This window comes from Paramacrobiotus metropolitanus, unplaced genomic scaffold, assembly GCF_019649055.1.
Source record: "Paramacrobiotus metropolitanus isolate TYO unplaced genomic scaffold, Prichtersi_v1.0 Parri_scaffold0000107, whole genome shotgun sequence".
Taxonomy (NCBI): Eukaryota; Metazoa; Tardigrada; class Eutardigrada; order Parachela; family Macrobiotidae; genus Paramacrobiotus; species Paramacrobiotus metropolitanus.
The window spans coordinates 299,525-323,267 of record NW_026570327.1 but is presented as its reverse complement, the minus strand read 5'-3'; the positions used below and the strand labels follow the sequence as shown (position 1 = coordinate 323,267).

At 41.6% G+C, this 23,743-nt stretch overlaps 7 protein-coding genes across 13 annotated transcripts; 3 read left to right on the top strand and 4 right to left on the bottom strand.

The window, feature by feature from the left end:
• Nucleotides 1–182: 182 nt before the first annotated feature.
• LOC129597588 (phosphoribosyl pyrophosphate synthase-associated protein 2-like) lies at nucleotides 183–3,119 on the bottom strand. Its single transcript, XM_055495205.1, has 10 exons — nucleotides 2,844–3,119; nucleotides 2,658–2,710; nucleotides 2,497–2,563; nucleotides 1,825–1,997; nucleotides 1,644–1,759; nucleotides 1,489–1,576; nucleotides 1,303–1,431; nucleotides 880–950; nucleotides 671–817; nucleotides 183–557 (listed from the first exon to the last, which is right to left on the bottom strand). Exons 1-10 carry the CDS (start codon nucleotides 2,912–2,914, stop codon nucleotides 402–404), a joined length of 1,071 nt encoding a protein of 356 aa, XP_055351180.1. The 5' UTR covers nucleotides 2,915–3,119; the 3' UTR covers nucleotides 183–401.
• Nucleotides 3,120–3,314: 195 nt separating this feature from the next.
• On the top strand, nucleotides 3,315–5,535 carry LOC129597575 (uncharacterized). Its single transcript, XM_055495186.1, has 2 exons — nucleotides 3,315–4,045; nucleotides 4,367–5,535. The coding sequence occupies exons 1-2, from the start codon at nucleotides 3,664–3,666 to the stop codon at nucleotides 5,035–5,037; spliced, it is 1,053 nt and encodes a 350-aa protein (XP_055351161.1). The 5' UTR covers nucleotides 3,315–3,663; the 3' UTR covers nucleotides 5,038–5,535.
• LOC129597574 (exonuclease mut-7 homolog) lies at nucleotides 5,536–8,546 on the bottom strand. 3 transcript variants are annotated; one of them, XM_055495183.1, is made up of 6 exons: nucleotides 7,576–8,546; nucleotides 6,893–7,200; nucleotides 6,585–6,761; nucleotides 6,392–6,511; nucleotides 6,005–6,321; nucleotides 5,536–5,846 (listed from the first exon to the last, which is right to left on the bottom strand). In XM_055495183.1, exons 1-6 carry the CDS (start codon nucleotides 8,291–8,293, stop codon nucleotides 5,768–5,770), a joined length of 1,719 nt encoding a protein of 572 aa, XP_055351158.1. In that variant the 5' UTR covers nucleotides 8,294–8,546; the 3' UTR covers nucleotides 5,536–5,767. The 3 variants fall into 3 exon arrangements, with proteins under 3 accessions (XP_055351158.1, XP_055351159.1, XP_055351160.1); XM_055495184.1 differs by having other exon boundaries at nucleotides 6,585–6,755; XM_055495185.1 differs by having other exon boundaries at nucleotides 7,605–7,739.
• A 186-nt stretch (nucleotides 8,547–8,732) lies between these two features.
• LOC129597629 (general transcription factor IIH subunit 4-like) lies at nucleotides 8,733–11,707 on the top strand. Its single transcript, XM_055495260.1, has 5 exons — nucleotides 8,733–9,408; nucleotides 9,627–9,758; nucleotides 10,205–10,385; nucleotides 10,469–10,734; nucleotides 10,946–11,707. Exons 1-5 carry the CDS (start codon nucleotides 8,993–8,995, stop codon nucleotides 11,319–11,321), a joined length of 1,371 nt encoding a protein of 456 aa, XP_055351235.1. The 5' UTR covers nucleotides 8,733–8,992; the 3' UTR covers nucleotides 11,322–11,707.
• A 47-nt stretch (nucleotides 11,708–11,754) lies between these two features.
• On the bottom strand, nucleotides 11,755–15,912 carry LOC129597630 (R3H domain-containing protein 4-like). 2 transcript variants are annotated; one of them, XM_055495261.1, is made up of 7 exons: nucleotides 15,654–15,912; nucleotides 14,086–14,323; nucleotides 13,467–13,669; nucleotides 12,725–12,946; nucleotides 12,577–12,662; nucleotides 12,209–12,350; nucleotides 11,755–12,049 (listed from the first exon to the last, which is right to left on the bottom strand). In XM_055495261.1, the coding sequence occupies exons 2-7, from the start codon at nucleotides 14,154–14,156 to the stop codon at nucleotides 11,940–11,942; spliced, it is 834 nt and encodes a 277-aa protein (XP_055351236.1). In that variant the 5' UTR covers nucleotides 14,157–14,323; nucleotides 15,654–15,912; the 3' UTR covers nucleotides 11,755–11,939. The 2 variants fall into 2 exon arrangements, with proteins under 2 accessions (XP_055351236.1, XP_055351237.1); XM_055495262.1 differs by lacking the exon at nucleotides 15,654–15,912 and adding an exon at nucleotides 14,393–14,565.
• Nucleotides 15,913–16,372: 460 nt separating this feature from the next.
• LOC129597594 (fragile X messenger ribonucleoprotein 1-like) lies at nucleotides 16,373–20,312 on the bottom strand. 4 transcript variants are annotated; one of them, XM_055495214.1, is made up of 9 exons: nucleotides 20,027–20,312; nucleotides 19,862–19,926; nucleotides 19,640–19,754; nucleotides 18,892–19,203; nucleotides 18,252–18,821; nucleotides 17,786–18,064; nucleotides 17,200–17,497; nucleotides 17,082–17,134; nucleotides 16,373–16,821 (listed from the first exon to the last, which is right to left on the bottom strand). In XM_055495214.1, exons 1-8 carry the CDS (start codon nucleotides 20,093–20,095, stop codon nucleotides 17,082–17,084), a joined length of 1,761 nt encoding a protein of 586 aa, XP_055351189.1. In that variant the 5' UTR covers nucleotides 20,096–20,312; the 3' UTR covers nucleotides 16,373–16,821. The 4 variants fall into 4 exon arrangements, with proteins under 4 accessions (XP_055351189.1, XP_055351188.1, XP_055351192.1 ...); XM_055495213.1 differs by having other exon boundaries at nucleotides 17,086–17,134; XM_055495217.1 differs by having other exon boundaries at nucleotides 17,082–17,131.
• A 454-nt stretch (nucleotides 20,313–20,766) lies between these two features.
• On the top strand, nucleotides 20,767–23,391 carry LOC129597634 (solute carrier family 25 member 46-A-like). Its single transcript, XM_055495267.1, has 7 exons — nucleotides 20,767–21,005; nucleotides 21,172–21,233; nucleotides 21,394–21,529; nucleotides 21,747–21,847; nucleotides 21,962–22,340; nucleotides 22,501–22,643; nucleotides 22,814–23,391. The coding sequence occupies exons 1-7, from the start codon at nucleotides 20,973–20,975 to the stop codon at nucleotides 23,070–23,072; spliced, it is 1,113 nt and encodes a 370-aa protein (XP_055351242.1). The 5' UTR covers nucleotides 20,767–20,972; the 3' UTR covers nucleotides 23,073–23,391.
• The last annotated feature ends 352 nt before the right edge of the window (nucleotides 23,392–23,743 follow it).

Here is a 23,743-nt window from a genome sequence, read left to right as displayed (position 1 = left end):
TTAATTCTGAGTTTAGTTTCAACAGTGCATTTTTTTCTGCAGACTCCGTACCTAATGCGCTTAAAATTATTTATGATTCGACGATGAAAGTGACCAGTTTGGTAACTAATTCACTGTTTTCGAAAAGGTCACAAGATTGCAGTGAGTCACTGACTAAGCTGCAAAAAAATATGAAGTTGCTAACATTTTTTATTTTACTCCAAAATTGTGTGATCTAGCCACAACGTACCGGCAATGAATCCAATAATAAATGTAGCACAGGGAACACGCTTAATAAAACAATAAAAATTAGGATTACTTTCTGCACATGCAAAACAGAGGGATCAGCAATGCACAAACAATAAATCTAACATTTCTGTCTGAAAGCGAGTAATTTTCCGAAATGCAGCACATTATGCAAGCTATTCCGCTGGAGCATCTCTAAACAGAAAACTCATCGATTCGTTAAAATGGATTCGACGGATTGCCTCGCAGAGCAGAACACTAATGTCCACTGTTTTAATCTTATGGCACTGCATCTTCTGCACATCATGCGGGACGGTGTTCGTCACAATAACCTAAAAACAATGTCAAATGAAGCGGCATGAAATTTATTTACTGTTACTTAATTAGAAACAAAATTTCATGCCCATCATATCCCAAAAAAATAAGCAGAACATAGCCAAGTTACCTCATCGATTTCTGATTCTTCCAACTGCAGAGGAGCATCCTGCGATAAGATCCCATGGGTAACCATCACATACACCTTGTAAGCACCCCGTGCCTTCAATAAATCAGCGGCCGCAATGAAGGATTTCACATCGTCAACAATATCATCCTGATCACAGCAAAACTGGATTAACGTTGGCAAAATAATATCACCGAAAGTTTTAATATTACCACAATAATGGCGATGCGTCCACCGACATCACCCACAACACTCATCGGTGGCTTTTCTTTCGCCGTCAAAACTGCAAGAAGTAGAAGATAGCAATAAATAAAACGTATACACATGCAGTATTTAAATACCAAAAAAAGAACGAAATGCAGTAATCAAAACGCAACGACTGTATTGAACACATGGGTTGATAATGCGCCACGACTTACACAAATGTCTGCGCGCTGGACGCTCTCGTCAAACCGCACAGCAAAAAAAATTCTACCAGATCCCCATCTGCATTTAAACATTACCCGCACGCTTAAATGTAACAACTGAACCATTGAAATAAAAAAGTAATAATTTAACCTAGAATTTAAGGGATTGTTTATAATTATATATCAAACATTATGTGTCCTCTTGCAATTTTCTTGACGGTAACTTACTAGGAAGAAAATCCAGTCCGGGCGCGACTACTGGAGACACTTGTGTAGGAGAACTGGGCGGCGGCGGTGAACTCTCACCATCATGTTGAGTATCATCATCGCGAGGAGTTCCGTGAATCACAGCAATTCCTACACAACATTCGAGATAATTCGCAAAAACAACCCATTTCCAAGCAAAATCAATACCAAGGTGCAATCGTTCCGCAAAGGATGTGGCTTTTTTAGCCGAACCGGGATCTTTGGCGACGATAACCGCATTGCGATAATCAGGAATCTGGCGAGAAAAAGAACGCGTATAACCTCAATCGAGTAATTCGATTACGCATCCGGCGTTTTCTTGCCTGTTTACGAATGTATTCCAGCAAGAACGGCGACGCTCGCAGGTTGTCAACAGGCACATCGAAAAAACCCTGGATTTCCTTGGAATGCAAGTCAATTGTCAGCACATGTGTCAAGCCTAAGAAAAACAGAAAACAGTAACAAAATCACCAGTGCAATTCAAACAATAGTACCTATACACACCTGCTTTACACATCATTTTAGCCAGTAGTTTAGCCACAATGCAGCCACGTTTTCGCATCTTGCTGTGTTTGCTGTATGGCAAGTACGGGATTACGCCGACAATGTTGCGGGCGGATGATGTCTTGCATGCATAAGCAATGATCAGTAATTCCATTATAGTGTTGTTAACATCCCTGAAAATGCGCCAGACAAAAATAACACCACACATAACACACTGCTTTCAAAGAAAATAAGTTCAGAACTTATGGTATCAATCGGGGAAAACACTCAAGCTCGGAAAGACATAAAATTACAAAATCCATCCCAAAAGTTGCTAATCACTGTTTTACTTACATAGTTTATCGCAAGCAACACCAGAGCGAAGGTAGCACACAGTAAAATGAAACTACTTTAACTCACGATGTCATATCGTCAACATTCATTCATTCCTTCAAATAAGAAAAATTTGGCTGTGCAGTTATTTGTAATTTAGTACTGTAGGTATTTTGAGCATAATAATTCTGTATAAAGCGTAAACATTCATTCATCTGCCAGTGCCACATTACTGTGAATGCATATCACAAAAGGTAAAAAAAATAATTCACTAATTTCAAACAAATTTTAAAAAATGAATCAAAAAAACAAATTTAATTTAATATTTTTTAACTGAAAAGAAAACTACAAAGCACTCACTTTGATCCAGTCTGCAAGATATAAACATCTCGCATTCGAACAGATGCACCGATGTCAGCCACCGTTTCTACAAAGAGAAAAAACTGCCATGCAGAATGCGAATGCTTAAGCAGTAAAGAGCAAAATCCGTACGACCGATTATTCAAACTTATACGGTTTACCTCGATTTGACTTTGTGTACACCGTGCATGGTGCCAAGCTCGTACCGAGGCGTCTGAAATAAGAAAAACGTGAGAAAGTAATATGCACAGGTCACATCAATTACATAATATGTAACAGTAAACCAGTTTTGTCCACAAAAGATTAATCTTTTGACATAACTCGATTGTTATTATTGCTGTACATACCGTGACAGCAACTGGGCAAGTTCTGGATGAGAAGTGCCCGAAAACAGAATTATATCCCTTGGAGCCTGCATTGTATTTGCAACCGCATCAAATCATTACGCACAATAACACGAAATCTCCGTTTAATATCGATGACTTTGCCGTTCATAAACGTAAAAATTTTAAAAACTGGGAGAATGAGAATTTGTCAAACAATTGTCACATGGTCCTTCTGCACCTCACAGATGAAATCAAGTCAATCCACAAAGGAGCCTGGAAATGAGTCTCCCTCGTTAATGGTTTTCGTTTACGAGCCTACAATTTAAACAGGAGGCTCTGAACCGCCCCCACAAGGTGTGTTGGCAAATAGATAACGCTCGAGTTACAAGCTGGCCAATCAGAGATTTGTGGCAATAGAAAAGACAGCCCTTCGAGCACTGAATGGATTTAATCGTAAGTAATCATTTACACGCACAAAAATGCCCTCAGTGTTTCGCGTACTGTACAGTCGTAGGGCTTTTAGATTTTCTGGTTTTCGCAGTTTTTGAATTTTGCAAAACTGGAAGTTTTTAGTTTGTTAGCCTACTTTTATTTGGAGTTTATGCTTTCTTACTTTCTTAGCAGCGAAATTAGATGAAAATATTTATCTGAACACTGTATTAAGCATTCCTCGCGACGCTAGTCAAGTGACTCGTGGCAGCTCTTAAGTTTTTAATTTATTCAGTTTTTAAAATTTGTATTTTAAGGCAAATATTTTTATTAAATGTTTTAGCGTTCATTTTGACACTTTCTTCCCATTCCGTTTGTTTGCTGCACGGACCTTTTACGATAGTAATTTATTATGCCTGTATTCGCGGGAGGCTCCACTGGGGCCGCCATCGGGCCACATAACATCCTGGCGGAGTTCTTCTTTAATCAGGATCAGTTGGCTAATGATCCGCCTCTTGCGCTGGCAGAAATGCTAGCAGCAGCGGACAACAATAATGCACCGAACGCCGAGGGGCCAGCTAATGCGGTCGTGGGCCTCCCTGGGTTTGCTGTGGTTATCGACGAAGGCAACGAAGACGTGGAGCTTCCCGATTTATTGCCACCCGAACCAGAAGCAGCTGCCAATGCGCCGCCGCAGCCACAGGCAGCTGCGATGGATCCAGCGCCACTGCAGCAGATCGTGCTGGAAGCCCCTGTTGGCGCTGTGCAGAATTTTCTTCTAGGAGGGTTTGGAGGTGAGGGGCATGGTGGTCGATAGTAAAATACGTTTGCAAAAAAAAAGACGGAATGTCGCGTATTTTCGATAAGTAGCTTTCCATAAAAATAGTTAACTTTGTATTTTAAACTTGTTTTATCCTTGTTTATTTGTATTAGTGAAGCTTTAAAAGTTGAGATTCTCGATTTCCCAGTGCTGTAGTCAGCTTATTTATGACTTGTGACTGAGTGGTGTTTTAAAAATTGTTTTCGGTTGATGATATTTTTTTAAACTGTTTTTATCGAGCATTTTACACTAAGCAGCAAGTAAGTGGTTACAAACTAATGCGGGCGTTTCTTAGATCTGGCGAATCAGTTATTAATCCCGGCTGCATTCGGCCATCACCATGCACCGGGCCTGGGTGCAGCGCTGTTGAATAATCTGAACATCGATCTGGATATCGATGCCTTAGCCGCCGTTCCCCATTTACACATGGGTTTCTTGCCGGAAGACCTGGCGGCATTATTCCACGGAAACCTCAACCAGGGCACCCCGCAGCATATCGCTTCTATGCGCATGCTAAAAAAGCGGATCCTGGTGCTGCGCGAGCGAAAACCTCATTATTGGCACCGCATCGCCTTCGGACTGTTCAAGCGCACGCTGCGCGGCCAAGCCGGCGGCTGCGATGCTAAGATCCTGGTGCAGCCCAAACAGCCCTCTGACACAACTAACCCCACCGTTATCTGGGTGCATAAGTTCATTGTGGTGAAGAATCAAGTTTTCCGCCAGCTGTTGGGCTATCGGAAGATTGAGGACTGTCTGCAGGATGAAGGCGGGCCGGTGAGTGAGATCGACATGCCGTCGGCCACGGCCGAGGTGATGCGGTCCATTGTGATGGCGGCGTATGATCTGCCTCAGCATAAATTAAACCTGGAAAGTGCATGGAATTTGGAGCCGTGGGCTGATCGGTTCTGTATGGATGAACTTGCCAAGCGGTGTCGGAGTATTATACGCACGGCTCCTGATCGGTAATTTTGCCGGTGGTGGGTGGAACAATTTCCTGGATAGCGCAGATGCGCGGGAGTAGATCATATGGATGCCACTGTTTTCCGCTGACAAAGTGAGGCGTTTGTCGGACTGCTGATATAAGGTTTTAACGCTTTTATTGTATAGTCTATATAACATTAATAATTAGTTTTTGTGCTAATTTGGATCTTTTACTCAGTTTATTATATCTGCTCTGACCTGTTCTGGAGCTGCATTTTCAGAGAGTTAACTTTGAGTCTTTAACGTACCCTAGTAGCAATGATTTGCTTTGAGTTTTGTGTTGCGGTACCCGATAATAAGTAATTCTGGCTTCACGGTGTACGCTTGAACTATGCTCATCCCATTCGTTGTGGCATTAGACTTTATTTTAAGTTCTTTTAGCCGGGTTTCAGTATTTTTAGTTCCTTAATTTGCTTGATTTTAGTTTCGCACAGTGACACATGAGCCATTTTTGCAGAATATCGAAATAAAGACCTGTCTGTGTTCCAAGGCGTCTGAGCTGTTTATCGCAGTCTTGCTGCTTTCCTTATACTTTGTAACAAACTAGTCACAGAAATAAAACTCAAAAAAGATATTTAAAAATCACATCAATTTGAGCGGAACGTTTCATCACAACAACAAGTTTTTCAAACATAAAAAATTAAAAACTGTTAGTGAGTTATGGCTAACGACCCACAAATCTGCAAACAGCAAAGGAACAATTCATGCAATACCTTCAACTGACGGTTAATGTGCTCCGGATAATATTATTGGCTTCCAACGATGCCAGTGTTCGTTTGAAGTGAATTCCATGCCTAAAACCAAAACACATAAATAGCTACCTATCACATGATCTGCGAATTCACCTACTTACAATTTCATCAAAATGTATCACAACGATGTAAAACAAGTGCAAACTGCAAACCCACTTTACAGGGCACTTTGCAATGGAATTCAAACGCCGTCGTCTTACCAATATATTTTCCCGCAGTTGATACAAATATAGTAATCTTTTGCGCGATCCAGTTTGTGATCAGCAAGCGATCCCAAATCAACCTGCTTTTGGGTTTCCTTAATGATACCAGTTCGAAAATCCACCGCGGAATTGATGTCAACCAGTTCTGTAAACCGCTCCGATTCCTTGAATAGCATTTCTGATTCTGATGTTTCTTCTCGGAGCTCATTCCCATCCGGCACAGAATTATACTGCTTTTCACCACCTAAACCACTCATCATCAGTTTTCGGATTTCTTTCACATCGGTATGGATAAAACGATCGGCGTTGCATGCCTGTAAAGACAGACAAACTCAAACGCTTTCGGAAGTACGAACAATATAAAAAACAAAAATTCGGTATTACCGAACATCGACTGAAAACGTCGGCGGCGCCCACGCAAATATTGAACATTTTTATGGCATATTCCAACTGCCGCACAGATGTAACGCTGTTAGATATGGCGAAACATCGGCCTTGTGGAAGCTGCAAGAAGCACGTTACTTGCTGCTCGGTTCTGGATAAACTGTTAATCCCGTAAACAGGAAAGCAAACATACATGCCGCTTAGCTTGTTTATGCTTCGAAGGACTAGTGAGAAAAAACCGTTCATCCGAAACAACAGCACGGTAGCAACTCTGCTGTGACTGGCCATCTTCCACAATCATCGTATCAATTCCGACGTTGCGAAGGCGCCGGCCCAAACCTTTCAAATGATTGTCGCATGCAAGCTTCACCTACAAGCAAAAAAGGGGAAGCACATCTGACCTTTTCCGAGCGAAAATATATGGCGAAAATTGAATTCTCCCAGAGCGGTGAACTCGCATAGGCTTGTATGTCCATTATCGTGTTGTACAAATATACTCACCTTTCGTGCAGAAACAGCTTCATCGCGGTTGACCAACGGGAAAGAAGCCAACTCCATTTCGACACGTTCTTCGTCAATCGGTAAGGCTTCCGGTGGAAAAGTTATGTTTAAGGCTTCACAGCGCTGCTTTAGCGTTTGATACAGCTCAATCAGACAAATAGCGTCCAGTGCAGCGTAGCGAATTTGAGAGGGCCGGAGTGGACGCTTTTCCCAGTTGGACATTTGCTCACGTTTGTCCAAAGGCATCCCAAACAAAACATCAATCAAACCTGACAGATTTTGTGGGATGTCGTTGATAACTCGTTTTCCTGAAGACGAGATGCCGGTATTATCGTACTGTATTTGCACCACACGTGCGATGCAATAATTTCATTTTTAATGTACTAATATAGATATACACTACGCATTTACCAAAATTTTATACCTGTATTATGTATAATACGAATAACAAATTAGTACGGTATCTCGATACAAATCAATCCTACGTTTACCAAGTTCCAGTTCAAGGTTAAAATGAAATTGCACCTTTTAACATTTATTCGCGTGGAATCTTGAAGCAGATTTTTCAGATTTTTCATGGTTATCACTAAGAGCACTGGCTGTAATCCTGCTGTTAAATTGTACTTTAATAATAGTTAATCAGTTCTTTTTAGTTCAATGTTTTGTAATAAATTTTAATTTACCAAAAACCTCAGGACGCGCGGTAGCCAACCTGCCACAAACAACTTTTAAATCCAACAAGTTCGGAAAATCTCCACGCTTCTCAAATCCACTAAATTCTTCCAGTTTTTCCAGATCGCCATGCACAGCGAATCCCAATTTCCAAATCGCTGCGGAACGAAAACATTCCGCCAGCGCGCACCAATCACCATCAGACAGTATCGGTCGCAAAGCCAAAACATCCAAAACAAAACATTGATCTGCTGTCGCAATCTGCAGCGTCGCTATCATGTTTTTCCTCTCGAGGAAATCGGTGCCGGTTAGATCAGGTTTCCATTCTCCATCGAAACTAAATATTTCGACGGATGCGACGGTTTTCAACATGTCCGCGAAGGCATCTTTAGTACTGATGATGGAAATTTTGTCTTCACTAAGGTTTAGTGGAAAGAATGCATCCGCATTCTGAGTCTTGGCACTGCTGGCGGAATAAGCCAAGTCGTACGTATTCGAGTAGTCTTTCCATTTGGAAATATTCAACAAGAACTCGGATTCAACGTCATAACGAGCAGACAGGTCTTGGTAAATAAATACTCGAAGATGCGCGGGATTTCGACAGGCTAAATCGTCGATAACCGCCTCGATCCACGCTTCATGGCTGATCTCGTTGGTTACGAAACGCTTCCTGTTGAACGACCGTACAGCATTTTCCAACCGAACATTGGAATCGACACTCTGCAACATATCTTCGGGGAAGACTGAAACAAACCATACAGCAAACGAATGTATGGCAAACGAATTACTGCTCTTGATAAGATCACAAAAGTCGTTCCAATTTTAACGATCAAAATAAGATCCGACTGCAATATGCAAGTATGCAGAGGCCGCAGCTAGCAATTAATATCATCATAAAATTTTAAGCTGGAAGTCCGAATATATTCAATTTTGAAAATATTCAATTTGGTAAAAAATTTCGTCACTTGCATTTTCGCTGTGTGACTATGTCTACATGACATCATCAAACTAGCTTAAAAAGGAAAGCCGCTGATGTTGGGCCGCTGAGAACACTTCCGGTCCCTTTGATCGGTGCCATCCACCCGGAGGAGAACGTCACGTAAATTTGCCAATTATAAATCCGGAAAGGCCCTGCATTCCTGCACAAGCCGTCTGTTGCATCTGTCATTCTGTTTTGTCCATGCGAATACATTTTGAAGTTTAAAATAACTCTAATCTCTTTTATATTCTGGACTCTGGACCACCCTTCCTAAATCCCGATGTTGTAGCTTGAATTGGTATTATTTTAGTTTACAATTGCAGTTTTGGCAGCTGTTGAAGACTTGACAGAGAGGAGAGTCAAGCGTTCTGGCTCTCCGTATTCCTGGGCTGGCTGTCTTGCGGTAGAAATTGTTAGCGTGTTTTTACAGACTGCATTACCGCAGAAAAATGGCTAGCCCAGCTGAGACTGCCAGCGATAAGTGTAAGAACTTGTATGCCTATCTCAAATCCCTCCCGGGCAGCTTATTGGATAGCTTGTACAAGCATCCCTGTCCGTGCATGGCGGTATTTCGGGATTTGCCGCCGATGGCGCAGAAGTTTGTGCTGCGGCAGCTCTTTATCGAACATGTTCTGCCGAAATCCACCGTGTTGTCCTGGGTGACTCCCGAAGGAAAGAAGGACCACGATGATGCACTGAAAGTCTTGACGGAATTGAAAATCTGGACAGAAGCCCCTTTACCATCGGGCTCTATGGGATGGAAGCTGAGCGATGATTTTCGCGAAGGTATTCAGGCTGTTGTCGTTGGTGGACGAACGTCGTGGAGCGGAGACGATAAACCCACGGAAGAAGAAGCCGTGCCACGGTAAACCAGCGTTTTCGAGAAATTGCATACTTTGGATTGTCTGTGTTGTTTTTCCGCACAAATGATTTAAGAGCAGTCAGCGAGCGGTAAAGCGCGTCATCTACTTAAACATAAATAAATGGAAAAAATTGTTAAAAGTAACTTATAAATACAAAAAAATACGAAAAATGTATTTAATGAAAAATGCATTTTGATTTGGTTTTCTTAAATGCATGTAGGGATGCCAAGTTTTTGGAAGCATACGCACAGGAGAGATGGGAGACCGTTCTACATTTCCTTGCTGGACTGGGATCCAGCAAAGTTTCCCTTGACACTTGCGAAGTGCTCACAAATGCGGGATTGTTAAAGAAGTAAGTCGTACCGACTCGTACGGCTAATACTTAATCGCCTGCCGTGATTTCTGCTTTTACTGCAGTAATGCCTATTTTTCGTATGTGGAGGTGAAATATCAATTATGATAGTTGTTTAGAAATTTTAATTTTTCAAAAGTTGTTAATTTTTGGCACTGTTTTTGGTGAACGATTTTAAAGAATAAAGGTTTTAAAGATCACCAACCCATCATTAATCGTTGCAAAACGACTTTTTGCTTTCTTGAAGTTTCTTCCGCCTGCGGGATTACGCTAAAGACTGATAAAGCAGAATATTTTGAAAATCATTAGGGCATACAATGCCGCATACGTACTAATTTTTAAAGCGTAGATTGGATATGGCTAAATGCTGAAGAAATGACGGTTACGTAAAAATCTGATATCTTAATTTTTAAGTGCGCTTACAAAGCTCGTATTTTTGTTGACAGGCCGGACTCGTCACGGGAAGGAGACATTACGCACGACGGCTTCCGTTTCTTATTAATGGACACTCCAACACAGATTTGGAATTTTATCCTGGCTTACCTTCAGTCGGTTCAGAAATGGAACATGAATCTAGTGGAGTGTATTGCATTTATCTTCCAGCTGAGTTTCTCACAAATTGGGAAGGTGGGCTATCTGAATTATTACTAATTTAGCACATAATCGGAACGTGGATGCGCTGTCTAAGTGCACTTGGTTTTTCTTTTTAGCATTATTCCTCTAATGGTCTTTCGCAAAACCAGTTGCGTACATTGCAACATTTCCGAGAGTATGGATTGGTTTATATGCGCAGTAAAAAATCTGCGAGATTTTATCCTACAAATCTAGTTGTGAATCTGAGCGTGGGAGCAGCGCGCAGCACCGGTGCTTTTAGTGAAGGCTATTTGGTTGTGGAAACAAATTATCGGGTTTATGCTTATACGGATTCACCTCTAAAGATCGCGGTTGTGAGCTATTTTTCAGAAATGATGTACAGGTAATTAGAAGCCCTGCCAGAAGCATTTCCTCAATAATTGTTTGATAATTTAGCTGTAATATTGAATTATTGATTACAATATTTGACAAGGCAACGTTGGCCCAACATGTTGCATGATACTGAGTTTTTCTTGAGTGACAATGCATTTGCCGCTTCTGCTATCGCAGGTTGTGTAACGCTAGTTGACGCCATTGACAGTATTTTCTTTCAGATTCCCGAATCTTTCAATGGGAATGATAACTCGAGAAAGTATTCGAGCGGCCCTGGCGAAAGGAATTTCCGCGGATGAAATTATAAAGTTTCTTCGCATGCACGCCCACCCGCAGATGCGTGAGAATAATCCCATCCTGCCGGCCACGCTCACAGACCAGATCAAACTGTGGGAAATGGAACGTGAACGCGTGGAGTTCTCGGAAGGAACAATGTACAGCCAGTTCAACAGTCTAAACGATTTCGAGCGCCTGCGGGATTACGCTAAAGACCTAGGCGTAGTGATGTTCACCAATAATGAAAAACGCGTGATTATTGTGTCGCCTGAAGGGCACGAACAGGTGAAAGCTTTCTGGAAGCGGCAAAAAAATGCCTAATGAGTGTGTTCGGGTGATGTTATCTGAGCTTATCTCTATTTTGATGCTGTGATACACTTGTTTGGTTTTTTACAATCACTTCGACCATCTTCAATAAGCTATTTTTTAAAAATAATTCGATTTTGGACGGGAAAGTTTTTGCAGAATTTGGCAAAAAGAGTATTGCTTCGCTACCAGGTGTTGTTGCTGCCTTGGTTCAATGCACCAGGCAGTTCTGATTTCCCGATCCCGTACGAGATCCCAGTGTCAACCTGCATAAATTAACCGTTGCGGTCACAACACGCCTTTGTAACCGCAACGATTCCTCGCTTTCTACAGAAGTTAATGCGATGGAAGTAACACAACTTGCATACCATTACTTTACAGTTTACACGCATATTTATATTTATGCAAGCTCGTAAAATTCAAAGTCAATGTACACATGCACACAAGATCTGCTGGTTTGTTCATGCACCTTACTTTAGTAAAGAGTTATGAACATCCAAGTTAACAACAGGAGTTAAAATTAAGTTAATTAACAAAGCCCGTTATAAGTTTTCATTTTCAACACCGAGAAACCCGGCATTCTTCCCCTACAAAATGGTGAGGTTAAGCAATCAATGTTTTAGTAATGGTGCCTCATCCACAATATCTTTCCGTTAAATACACTGAGAGGCGTTGAGGTGGACGTAAAAAATTCCGTGAGCGATTCCGAACTCTTGTGTGGCAGGTTTCACGAGTTTTCACACCTAAAATCAAGAAATGCAGATAAAGATATACTTACGACTAAATGCACTCATATGGGAAGGGGAATCAATATATCATAGAATTAAGCAAGTTTCCAGTATTCATGACACGCGTGAGCTTCAACAAAATAGCTATGGTACATCACAGCAAGTGCAACATACTTTTCGAATTAAGGCCAAAGTACTGACAGATCGCATGGAAGACCATGCGATGGTACACATCGGGCTTGATAACATCCAAAATATCCTGAGGTCGTTCGCCAAAAAACTCTAACAATTCCTCTTCCATCGGTTCAATCAAATCCTACAAACGTACAGATTATTAGTACAATTGTCCGTTTGAAATCAATCAAACCAAATCACATGAAAAGAAAACAAGCGACTGAGTCTCTTGTTATTCGTTTCCTGTATTTTTTACATACTGCAGGAAACGATTCTTTGGCCTAAATCGGCAGCACGCCTACCAATTTTAGCATTTCAAAAACAAATTGCAGTTATCAGTCATAAAACTGAACGAAACTATAACTTACAACTGGTGGGGATCGGCGGGCAACCAATCGGCGCAGATTACGATCAATGCGTCGAAAGCATTCTTCTGCCGTCCGCGGCAGTTCGTCTAATAAAAAAAAAGGCAATCATACAGCTGACGGAACTGATACTTTCGGCAATGCACCTTACCGCTTAACGAATTTTCATGCTGATGCTCGAAATCTTCAGCCATCTTCATCAAAAACTTTCGCTGAGCGCCTTCGGACATCTTTGTAAAATTATCCCATGCTTGCATCTTTTCCGGATCTTCAAAAAGATCACTGAATCCACCCGACGTTTCCTCGGCAATGTCTTCTGCAAAACTTGTCTCAACACTGTCTTCCTCCTCGATTCCCGAAAGCAGTCCCAAATCTGAAGTCATACGAAATTCAAATAAAGACGCAACACACCGCTTACCCTTTTTCGGACCAGCACGAACTGGAATGTTCCAAATTTTTACAAGCAAGCATTTAGAATTCGCAAAATTCTGACAATAAAAAAGGAAACGCAAACTTTTTAAAAGTTTCACTTTCAACCACAATAGTTTTGTATTGTGTAAACGTCGTGAAAAAGTTACAGCGTTCTTTTACTAAAACTACATACAAACAACAAAAGTTTCACTTATCCTGAAATACGATAACATACCGGAAATGGGTTAATTTTCGCTGCAAATGTGCTACTTTAACACACTACAGAAACCGCATTCACAGGCATTTGAACCGGCTTAAACAGCCGACATCCGTATCGCCAGCGCACGGGAACAGCGGCGGTATTCACCGTGGTTCTTGACGACCGATGTTGCCTCATGCATGATTCAGGGGTACATCACAAGTGATCACACCACGTATCTCCAGGTCAGCCACGGGGATTTGCCCCCATCAGCCACACTCACTATTCTGGTAGCGTCGCCATTTCCGGACGCCCATGCTCTTCCGCGAAGAGGGACTATCGCTCGGACGGGGATAGCGGGGCGGGCGTTCCTGGCGACGCTGCCCTCCGCGAATGGTGATCACCACTCCTGGCACGGAACTCTGCGTCTGCAGAGTGCTGGCGATAGACGCCGTGTCTGTCGTGTCTCCGAGGTCAATAACATTGCTAAATGGAAAAACATTAGTAAATACTTATTTACGTAATTACGAGAAGTAATACTGAACAATATGCCGCAAATGTAATAACAGCGGAAGCAAAGAATTGAAACAACTGCACCCGAACAATTGCTAAACGGAAAAACATTCCTAAATATTTATTTAGGTAATTAAAAGAATAAACGAATAATAACTACAATAATAAGTTATAACGAAAGCTTACATTAAAACCATTCGGTATTACACTGCAGCAAAACGCACAAAAGTATTTCCGATCTCCAGAAGATAAAAATACACCTGTCAGACTCATTACGTCAGCTGGTAAAACAGCTGTCAACATTTGCTATTTAAGCAAAAAGGCTGCAAGTGCAGAATAATTCCATGTAGAAACTAGAAACGCAAAATGAGAGTTATTATAAGGCTCACTTTGGCTCCAGTGCATTCTGCTGCAAAAAATCCTCCACGGAATCAATGCGGGGCTTGCCAATCACGACCATGATTGTCCAAATAACTTGCGACTTTCCCGAATAATAATTTTGAAATCTGTGTGAGCGGAAACTGATAATCCGGAAAAGCACGTTTATCGGGAATATATTTATGGTTCCGAAGAGCACTTGCAGTTGCTTCCGTAAATCGGACTTCCGAACTGTCGCTGAGTCAGAAACTACAAACAAAATGAAAATATCAAACGTAAATCGACAAGCAAACCAGCTAATTAAATCGAGACACATACCACTTTAATGAAACGGAAATACAGATATTCACAAGTTATATAAACATTACAGTAAAAAGTACCAAACTTTAACAAGTAAAAACACACTACGAATTATGTACTAGATCACAGTTCTACGATATTCTGTTACACACGCAGTCGTTGCTCGCTGGCATTAATATTACTGCAGAATTGTTGGGTGATATTAATAATGATAATCAGTGCGATCGGCCACGCGAACAATAGCACGTGACGATTACAGTGCAAGCAAGAAACGACAAATTTGATGCGTTCAAACTGCGGTATCAACCAACGAATGCCAAACCAACGTATGTAGCACGTCTAGAAAACGTTCGCTCCACAGACATACATTTTGATTTCCGTCTCTTTGGAATTACACGCGTGCACTGCGGTAGCGCAAAGTAAATGGAAATTTCTGATAAAATATCGTCACTAGAGTTTATCGTAATTATCCTGATTCCTGACCAGTCAGCAATAACCAAACCGCGAGAACTAATTGTAAGAGTTATTTTCGATCACAAATAAAATACCGTATATGTTGCTGACAGTGGCAACTACCAACTAGTTTCAAGCAGCAGCAGCGAAAAGTCTCAAGCAGCGAAAACTGCTAAACGTAAGGACGGTAAGTATAATAAAACCGCAAATTAAAAGAGGTTTTCTCCGATAAATTTGAATTAGAATTTTGGCACTTTCACCGTTTTACTACTTCACAGTTTACACTTTACCCTACTAATAAGCCGCGTTTGACGCATTTAAAATAACATATTATTACATATCTATATATGAAAATAAGACGTAAAAATGTAAAAATTAGTACGACTGTACTCGTACCATATCCAGTTGCTGCAACTGGATACTGACAGCAACTGGATACTGCGCGCCCAAACTGTTTTCACAAGACTGTCGTCGCATCAGTTTTTGTCCATATTATTGTATCTGTATTTTTAAATCATCTGGCTGCATAATGCAATAAAACAATGGGGAAAAACTCAAAAAAGCCACGATTAGTGATCCGAGTGCGTATGAAGTAAGCAAAAGTTTCAGCAGGCTGTGGAATCATAGTGTGGATGCACCGTGAATACGATTTCACGTACCAAAAACCAGACCATTTTGAGCATTTGTATAAATTTCCCGTTTATAATTATTATCAATTGGTTTTAGCTTTCGTTTTTCCACATAATTGTTATGAAGAATACAACAGAGTCCAAAAATCTTTCACCCCTTTCCCTTACAGCCCTGCATTTTAATTTTTACAGCTTACTTGTAACTTGTGAGATGCAGTGATGCACACTGTGGTTGCCACTGGTTGGTAGTTGCTAAAACACACGACTGGCAGTGTTCCCAAACGCACTCGCTTATCAATAACGGGACAAACTCACTGCAGTTATGCCTTATTACTGGATCCAGAAATTAAAACACAGCAGAACGAGTTAAGAGTTCGAGGAACTTCTTGATATTGGATTATTTGGATATGTCATATGTTTGAGTAGTACGAGATATCCAAAGCGTCAAAACTATAATGGAAATCTGACACTTGAAAGTACAGCAGGCTTTTTCCACTTTCACAGTAGTGTATCGGAAACGGCCCATACTCTTACAGACCTGTTCTATGGCTAGCCTCGCCTATTTAGTGTTGAGACCTATTAATTTAATTTAAGTCAGGACTTTCTTTTGATAATTAACGAAAACTACTGCCAAGTATAAGTAACCAAACGTAATCTGAGTAGGCATTGAGCCCAGGACATATCATCTGAAACCAAAAATATAGTTATAATTTTATTATCATATAAAAATAATGTTATGACCTTTCTAGTGTCTACGCCATATGGCCCATATCCCTTGTTTACTGAAGTAGAATCTTCGTTGATTGATTACGGCATTTGTAGGATTTCAAGTCCAGGTCCATTACCGCTGCATACAGATTTTAGTTAAATTCCAGGCCGACGAATGCAGACCTTACTCGCAAACCATAAAGAGAACTTCAAAACAAAACCTTTATTCACTTCTCGTAAACTGTACGTACAAAAGGAAAAATAATCATCGCTTTCCCCGGTCTAAGCTTATCACATAGACTGTTTGGTATTAATCAGTGCGGCAGCAATTCTGACTTAGTAGCTAAACAGATGAAAGTATTGCGAAGAAAGGCACTTTCAAAGTGACTACACTGTTCAGCAGAATCCTCTCTCCATGTAAGTACTGGAACAGGCTGCATGGTACAGAATTAAAGCATCAACTAATACAGAATAAAAGAATTAACGCCATCCAAAGAGTTAGAATGAACACTCCTAATGTCCGTCAAAGAAATAACAAACCACAAGAGGAAAATATCCGGTCCGCAAGTTCCTTTGCCAACAAAACTGGATTAAGGGAAGTAGAGCTGTGGTTACAATAATCCATAAAAAACGAAGCCAAAACACACCGCTCATTCGCTGAAAAATAACCATCCATTAATAAAGCGATCGAACTCGTTATTACAGCAAGTACAATTATGTTCTCTCCCAATTCATGCAGGATACAAAAGCCAAAACAATAAAATCACAGGCTGCTTTTCTCTGTATCCAAATTCGAAGTTTATCATAGCATACAAAAAAATGTCATTAACAGTAAACCAAAAATATCTAGAATTTCTAAGTTAGAAAAGCAACAGCCGCTTGAGAGCAAAAGGAAGGTTGAGAAATCCTATACGTACCTACGCGCTCTGGGGGTTTGCACCAGATGGTCCTCCGGAAACCGGTTGGGCTGCTAAACAGATTGCCCCTTGTAAATATGTAAACGTAATTTTACTTCAAAAAATATGCCACGCATACCAGATGGAGCACCGCCACGACGATTACCACGTCCACTGCGGTTTCGCCGGTTGGCAGGCCGAAATCCTTCGGAGTCAACATCAGAATGGCCATTAACTTGTGGGGCTGCGTTAGCGTGGAGCGGCTCGGTGTTATTCGATTCTTTTGAATCCTGACGATCATCCCGGGAACCGAAGGGAGCCTTGCCGCCTCGACCACGTCCGCGACCCCGATATCCACCGCCCCCACCTCCGCGAGGCGGCAGTGAAGGCTCCTCAGGTCGGCCGTTGGGGATACTTCGACGGCGATTATCGTTCTCCTATGTAGAAGAGCAGGTTCGTAATAATAAAGTATTTATTAGCAAGTACGCTAAACACAACTCTGTCGCTAACCTAAAAGAAGCAACAATGAACTACTACTACCTTTCCGAACAGTTTCTATACAAGGCTGTCTTCGACTCTTACACCGGAAGAACGTTAATACCCAAAAGCAGACTTTGAATGCCAATTTAAACATTCAAACCATTTCTTGAAATCTCGGTAAACAACTAGAGTAAAGTAATGCGTATTCGCATTACCAGTTCACAAGATATGCTGCCATTGTGTACCTGATAATTTTGATTCTCCGCAGCAGGTCGGCCCTGCCCCGAAGGCTCGGGTTGAGGCGGAGGAACGCGTGGGTTACCAGCGTTGTTTCCTTGACGATGATCAACTTGGCTGGGCTTTCGTTCTCCAGCGCGTTGTTCCTGCTGATTCTGGCTCGGCTTACCCTCATCAATTGATGCTCGGCTGCTGCTCATACGGTCTTCCGTAGCTTGGCGGCTCAGATCCCCACGTCGCACTCGTCGTGGACCAAGTGCTTGCTCCAGTTGACGATTATGGTCCAGCTACAACATGGAAAGCCAATTCATAAGCGTTTTCGTAAAACGCATAAGCTGACTAATCAATTCCCAAAACCTGATATGTTAACGGAAAAAAACCAGTTATGAATACTTCCATGTATGCAATTACTTCTCGTATTAGTACAGAGCATGAATCCTATTTTATTCCCTACTAATTCCGCATGCCCAGTACCTGATATTCGATCAACATTTTAGCCGCTTCCGTGGCAGCGCGAGAACCAGTTATTACGAAAACAACATGCCCATCTTTCCACTCCACATCAACTCCAGCATTTCGCGCCGACTCAGCCGTATCATGAATAAACAGTCCGAAAATATTCGTGGTCTTAATCATGGTCTGCACATTAATGCCCTGCTTGCCGATGATCTGGCCAACAAACGGCTGGTCAACATACATGATTTCCGTGACCACGTCTAACATATCCCGAGCTTCATTCATTGCGCTCTCGCTCTTCGCAGTGATGACGAAATGGTTGTTGTTAGCCATAATTTTTACAATCCCATCCAGTTGACGAGCGCGCTTCAAATTAGGAAAATCATCAAAACCACCGACTGTTTCAGCCAAGCGATCTTGTGGGACCGTAAATTCACAGCGGAATAAGCCGTTTTCCGATGTTCTCAACGTACAGAGCTCTTTACGCATATCGGCTATCTCATCCTTCAGTTTCTGACGCTGTAGTGCGTGCATGGTATGAAACTGGTAAAGGATGAAAGCTCGATGGGCAGCCGATTTACCGTAGACCTAAGAAGTATACAAACCATACATGAAAATGATTTCAGCATGGTTTCAGAATTTGAATGAATGAATATACCAGAACAATGATGGCTCTGTTTTCCGGTTCGTAGCGAACGTAATCCAGTTGTCCATGCTGGGCGAAGGTCTGCAGCTGGCGATCGTTGGTCGCTTCTTCCACAGCACCCTGCGGTACTTCGAGCACCAGGCGTTCAATGGAATCGCGGGTTAAAGGGACCGGATCGTGAATAACGCGAAGCTGCTCAATGGACTGATTGATGCGGCGAGGAGGATTTATTTGCAGATCAATGGTGTAGAGACCCTTGGCCTCCGAAACCAGCACCCCGCGGTACCAGGCAGCGGGCACGCCGTGTCTCACTTTATACAGCGCCTGTAACACATTATAGTGAATACTAATAACAGTGAGTACTAGTATTATAAAACACCAGGTAATTTTGTGGATGGCCCTACAAAAAAGCTACTTATCGGAAGTTCATTTAACCAGCGAGAGGCCAGTTTTTACGATAAGTTTATATCAAATTACTTTTGAGTTTTGACTTAAAACTTCCAAAACAAAGTTGTAAAAACTCTAATTCTATCAATAAATCAACCATAAATTTCAACTGTTGCAGTACGGAATAGCCAGAAAACTGTTGAGTACCGCACGCAAAGGAAAGTCTTGAATATTACGATGAACTTTAACATTACTGTGAATAAAAATCATAGCTACATAAAACTCCGAATTGCACTGAAAATTTATAGCGATGAAAGGCCATATTACTACATGCTGAACAAAAACGTAGAGGCCACATTAAACTGGGAACTACCTCCACAAGGCAGCCAGGAGTCTTCAGGCGCTCTTTGAGTTCTTCGAGATTTCGCTGCGGTGGGGGCTCAAACAACTGGCTTCCCTCGAGAGGATACCAGCCTTCAGTAAGCCAGCTGTAGAAATAGACCGCTTAAAACTCTCCATCATCTTCATTTCAAATTTTTGTGGTAATAACTTATTAGTGCCCGTTAGTAGAATGGTGCGCGCGTGGACTACTCACCCCTCTTCGGATTTCAGGTAGACGCGTGGTGGATCGTTCGTCAGGTTGATATCCAGAATACTGACCTAATAAAACACAAGCACAAGGATAAAGATTATCACACCGATACATCATACATTCAACGCAATTAATGGGGGCTCAGCGCGAATCCAGGCAAAATCTTACAGGATACAATCCTGGCAGCATTCCAGTGTCCTCCGAGCGGACTGCTTCACAATTCAGTGCGTTGAGCATTTTTCAGCTGTAAGTGTGTTTTAAGGAAAAACTATACAAACACGAACACTTTAATAATCATGAACAGGAGAGAATAAATAAAGGATAAAAAACCAGGGATAATCACTAGAAATGAGATGTGGGTCGACGTACTGTTACAAAACCATAAAAATGGAGGAAGCTGACTTCCAAGAGGCAACGAACCGGGAGCGGACTGACATGCAAGTTGAAACATCTCATTTGACGGAAACGACGCAGCCGCAAAACTGGTGCGAGTATGGTTATGTTAATTGGTACGGCACAGCACGAAGCGTTTACGCAGGGGTGTGTTTACGTAACTGTTGCGCTCAACATCTCAAAGCTCTCTTGTTGCTTTCTTCCAAAAAGGACAAAACTGTAACCTTTTTTCCTAGTGCCACAACAAACAATGAATTGGTTTTTACTGTGTTTCAATAAACCGAAAGCGTAACCTTTTACAAAATTTTCGAGTGGGTTTTCCCGCAGTTAATTTAGCCGGCGACGACCTGAACCGGCAACCCGCAACTGCACACCTCAGCGTATCGCATTCGTAAACCGTGAAGCACTTACGTGAGTAACTGCCATCCCTAGGTGACTACAATAGTATGATCGATCAGTGATTTTGTTCATGCCAGACTGGGCTCAGTGGGCTGAGTCACCGAGCTCCCGTTGCAGGCAGAAATCTGTTTTGTTGTCAGATGCTGAGATGCACACAGATTTTGTTTTAGGGGTTTAGAAAGTAGGAAGTGTTTTCGTGTGATGGAACTGGAAGCTTGCAGTCCGTGTTGATTTATGTATCATAACATTTTTCAACTTTTCCTGGTTAAAGAGTCCTTGAAATCCGCGGAGTTGCTGTGCAGAAATTTGCTGCTTTGCTAATATGGGGAATTATCGCAGCATAAAACTTTGCGAGGTAGGAAATTCACGGGATCAGCTGATAGTAAATTGTTACCGAGCGTGACATTTACTAGTATATTTTGTTCCTGAACTTATTAGATATAATCCGGCTACGTGTTTCATAATCAGAAGAATTCAAGGTTGATGATAATCTTATACCATATTTGTCCTTCCTTCCGTAGGATGATCCCGATTTGTTCGACGAGGAAACTTCGGAAATAACGACATCAAGTGGCCTTATTGAGTAAGCCAGTTGAATGAGTTGATGCTTTGTATTGTTGCATTATATATTATTAATTTTGAATTATCTTGTCCGTTGATACTAAATAGGTATAAGAATAAGTACGATATTAATTTTTCATATTATAATGTACTAGAAATTAACGATAAATTGATCTTTGCAGTTTCACTCTACATCGCATTGTTGCGCATCCTTTCGTCATACTGCGCCGCCAGTGTCAAGTAAACGCGTGGAGTAGGAAGACACACATTTTGCCGCTGTCCCTGGTTCCTGTTGTTTACCGTCTTGTAGACAAGCATGTAAGTCTCTACGAGAATTTGTGAGGTTGAGCTCTCGCTGTCGTTTACAAATTATACACCACGATGAATCAGACGTTTAAACACAGTTTTAAATTTTTGTTATTTCTTTCTTCATTGATGTCTGTTTGTCATCGATAAATGTCTGTGGTTGGTTTGCTAGTTCGGTGGTCGCTGCACTATTAAATTAATACTTTACTTTACGATTACTGCATTGCAGAAAATCGAAGCTCTGATCAAAGGTATCCATGGAGTGCTGATCTTCGATCTGGGTGTTTTCGTTTGTGATGGGTTAATCTCGGTTTATTCCGGCCTTCCCAGGTATCGTAAATTTTCCATTATTTATTTAATTTATTTTGTTGATGTTCTGAATCTGCTGGCTCTCCTGAGTGTCGAATTAAAGACAATGCGAAAAACTGAAAAGTTCTTTTGCAGTTTTGCATTTCACCATCAAGAGTGGAACATCAAGATACAGTATTATGCAGCGAAATTTCTGGGGGCTTGCCTTGTGGGGCCGGCTTACGCGGCCGTGGTGCAAGCAACGGTTCAGGCGACACAAAATACGGCTCATCGCAATGCACTGGATTTTCTCAAGCTGGTGGGAATGCGTTATTCAGTTTGGCATATTCCCGGAAGTGGACATCCTTTGCGCAGAGTGATGCCCGTTTGGATTGTTGGTCCGCTGTATGGCTGTTATTTCATGGCCAAATTGCTAATTGCCTCAACATGTCAATGGAGATTGTTTATCTGGCTGAAGCATCGCAAAGATCCCCGGCGGCATCTGCCTGATATTGCCGATCACCAGCGAAATGAGGTATTAAGGATTGCTCATTGCTGCTTAGATAAGTGCGTTTGTTTATGAATGTTTTCCGGTGTTTCGGTACTTGGTAAAGACAGACTCGTAGCTTGAAGCGCACCGTCAGTGAATAGTTTTAATTAGACAAATTAACGTTTAATGCAACTGTATCTTGTAGATTAGCATGTATCTGCCTAGCAAATCGAAGAATCCCTCCACTAAAGGAACCCTTGGAAATCTGCTGCAGCGTTATGAAGCTCGAGCGGTAGCTTTAATATTTGCGGATGTTCTTCTTTACCCAGTGGAAACCGTGCTAAATAGGTGGGTACATTGCGTGATTGTTTGGGTGCGAAAAACGTGTAGTTTGAAACTCTGTATTTCGAGAAAGACTGTGGGACGCTTTATTTTTGGGTGTATGTCTGATGCGGTTCCGATTTAATTTTATCTTAGCTATTGTGGCGCAATCAAAATTTATGTTTATTGTACTGCAGGTTGTGCATACAGGGCACGAAAGTGGCGGTTGACAATCTCGATACCGGTATTGATGCCATCCCCACTGTCTTTTCGTATCGCAGTCCCCTACAGTGTGCTACCAACATCCTACGAACATCGGGAATGACTGGATTTTACAAAGGAATCGGGGTACTCTTCTTGCAGGCCACCTTGTACGCGGTACTGTTTGGAGGAGCTAATTTCCTGATTACGTACTTCGATGCCGAAAACAAAAAAATTGCGGAAAAGGAGGAGTAGAATAACCGAATTACTGAGCAGACAAGTGAAACGAGGTCTGTTTGATAATAATTATAAATTATCACGACTTACTGCTTCGGTGTCCAGGATGTGATGATACAGTTCGCCAATGGAAACGTGCTGTTGATATAACTTTCGGAAAACTTGATGTTTCACCGACAAGTCGGCAGAGTTGTGATGATGTGGTTTCAAAGTTCATTTTATTTATTACCAGTTGCATTCGGACAATGCTTTAAATAGTTATGTTGCCGTTGATAAATTTCCTGTTTGATCCTGTTGTTTGATTCAAAACAAATTGAGAAGACGAGTGTTGTTTTGGGGACAGTGTGTTTTGAATTATCTGGTTTGTAGTGTCTACTCAGACTCTACTGTCTGGCGCAGTATTATTTAACAGAGGTTATGAACTTCTGCTGCGTACTCGTACTGCATGTCACCAATATCTGCGCATAAGGCGCAACCAGTGAGATAAAAAAATTAGAAAACCTTGTTCTTCTTAACCGACAGTTACCCGATATACAATTATCTATTTTCCTTATGCCAACAGGCAGCAGCCAATCTACACGGGTATATTGGCAATATCATTTTGCCCGTGTCTATTCATTTTGTCCACCGTTCATTTTCATGTCCACCGTTCATTTCCAATATTATTTGGAGCCATCACTTATTATGCA

Coding starts and splice junctions, on each gene's coding strand:
- LOC129597588 (XM_055495205.1), bottom strand. CDS start 2,914: ATGCAGGCTCCAAGGGATATAATTCTGTTTTCGGGCACTTCTCATCCA. Junction 2,711..2,843: donor CTTGCCCAGTTGCTGTCACG/GTATGTACAGCA, acceptor TTCTTATTTCAG/ACGCCTCGGTACGAGCTTGG. Junction 558..670: donor AAGAATCAGAAATCGATGAG/GTAACTTGGCTA, acceptor CATTGTTTTTAG/GTTATTGTGACGAACACCGT.
- LOC129597575 (XM_055495186.1), top strand. CDS start 3,664: ATGCCTGTATTCGCGGGAGGCTCCACTGGGGCCGCCATCGGGCCACAT. Junction 4,046..4,366: donor TCTTCTAGGAGGGTTTGGAG/GTGAGGGGCATG, acceptor GGCGTTTCTTAG/ATCTGGCGAATCAGTTATTA.
- LOC129597574 (XM_055495183.1), bottom strand. CDS start 8,293: ATGTTGCAGAGTGTCGATTCCAATGTTCGGTTGGAAAATGCTGTACGG. Junction 6,322..6,391: donor ACGTTTTCAGTCGATGTTCG/GTAATACCGAAT, acceptor CTGTCTTTACAG/GCATGCAACGCCGATCGTTT. Junction 5,847..6,004: donor AACTGCGGGAAAATATATTG/GTAAGACGACGG, acceptor TTTTGGTTTTAG/GCATGGAATTCACTTCAAAC.
- LOC129597629 (XM_055495260.1), top strand. CDS start 8,993: ATGGCTAGCCCAGCTGAGACTGCCAGCGATAAGTGTAAGAACTTGTAT. Junction 9,409..9,626: donor GAAGAAGAAGCCGTGCCACG/GTAAACCAGCGT, acceptor AAATGCATGTAG/GGATGCCAAGTTTTTGGAAG. Junction 9,759..10,204: donor AATGCGGGATTGTTAAAGAA/GTAAGTCGTACC, acceptor TTTTGTTGACAG/GCCGGACTCGTCACGGGAAG.
- LOC129597630 (XM_055495261.1), bottom strand. CDS start 14,156: ATGGTCGTGATTGGCAAGCCCCGCATTGATTCCGTGGAGGATTTTTTG. Junction 12,947..13,466: donor ATGGCGACGCTACCAGAATA/GTGAGTGTGGCT, acceptor GTATGACTTCAG/ATTTGGGACTGCTTTCGGGA. Junction 12,663..12,724: donor GCATGAAAATTCGTTAAGCG/GTAAGGTGCATT, acceptor TTTTTTTATTAG/ACGAACTGCCGCGGACGGCA.
- LOC129597594 (XM_055495213.1), bottom strand. CDS start 20,095: ATGCTCAACGCACTGAATTGTGAAGCAGTCCGCTCGGAGGACACTGGA. Junction 19,204..19,639: donor CTCCTGGCTGCCTTGTGGAG/GTAGTTCCCAGT, acceptor AATGTGTTACAG/GCGCTGTATAAAGTGAGACA. Junction 18,065..18,251: donor AAATGTTGATCGAATATCAG/GTACTGGGCATG, acceptor TCCATGTTGTAG/CTGGACCATAATCGTCAACT.
- LOC129597634 (XM_055495267.1), top strand. CDS start 20,973: ATGGGGAATTATCGCAGCATAAAACTTTGCGAG. Junction 21,006..21,171: donor GCAGCATAAAACTTTGCGAG/GTAGGAAATTCA, acceptor TTCCTTCCGTAG/GATGATCCCGATTTGTTCGA. Junction 22,644..22,813: donor GTGGAAACCGTGCTAAATAG/GTGGGTACATTG, acceptor ATTGTACTGCAG/GTTGTGCATACAGGGCACGA.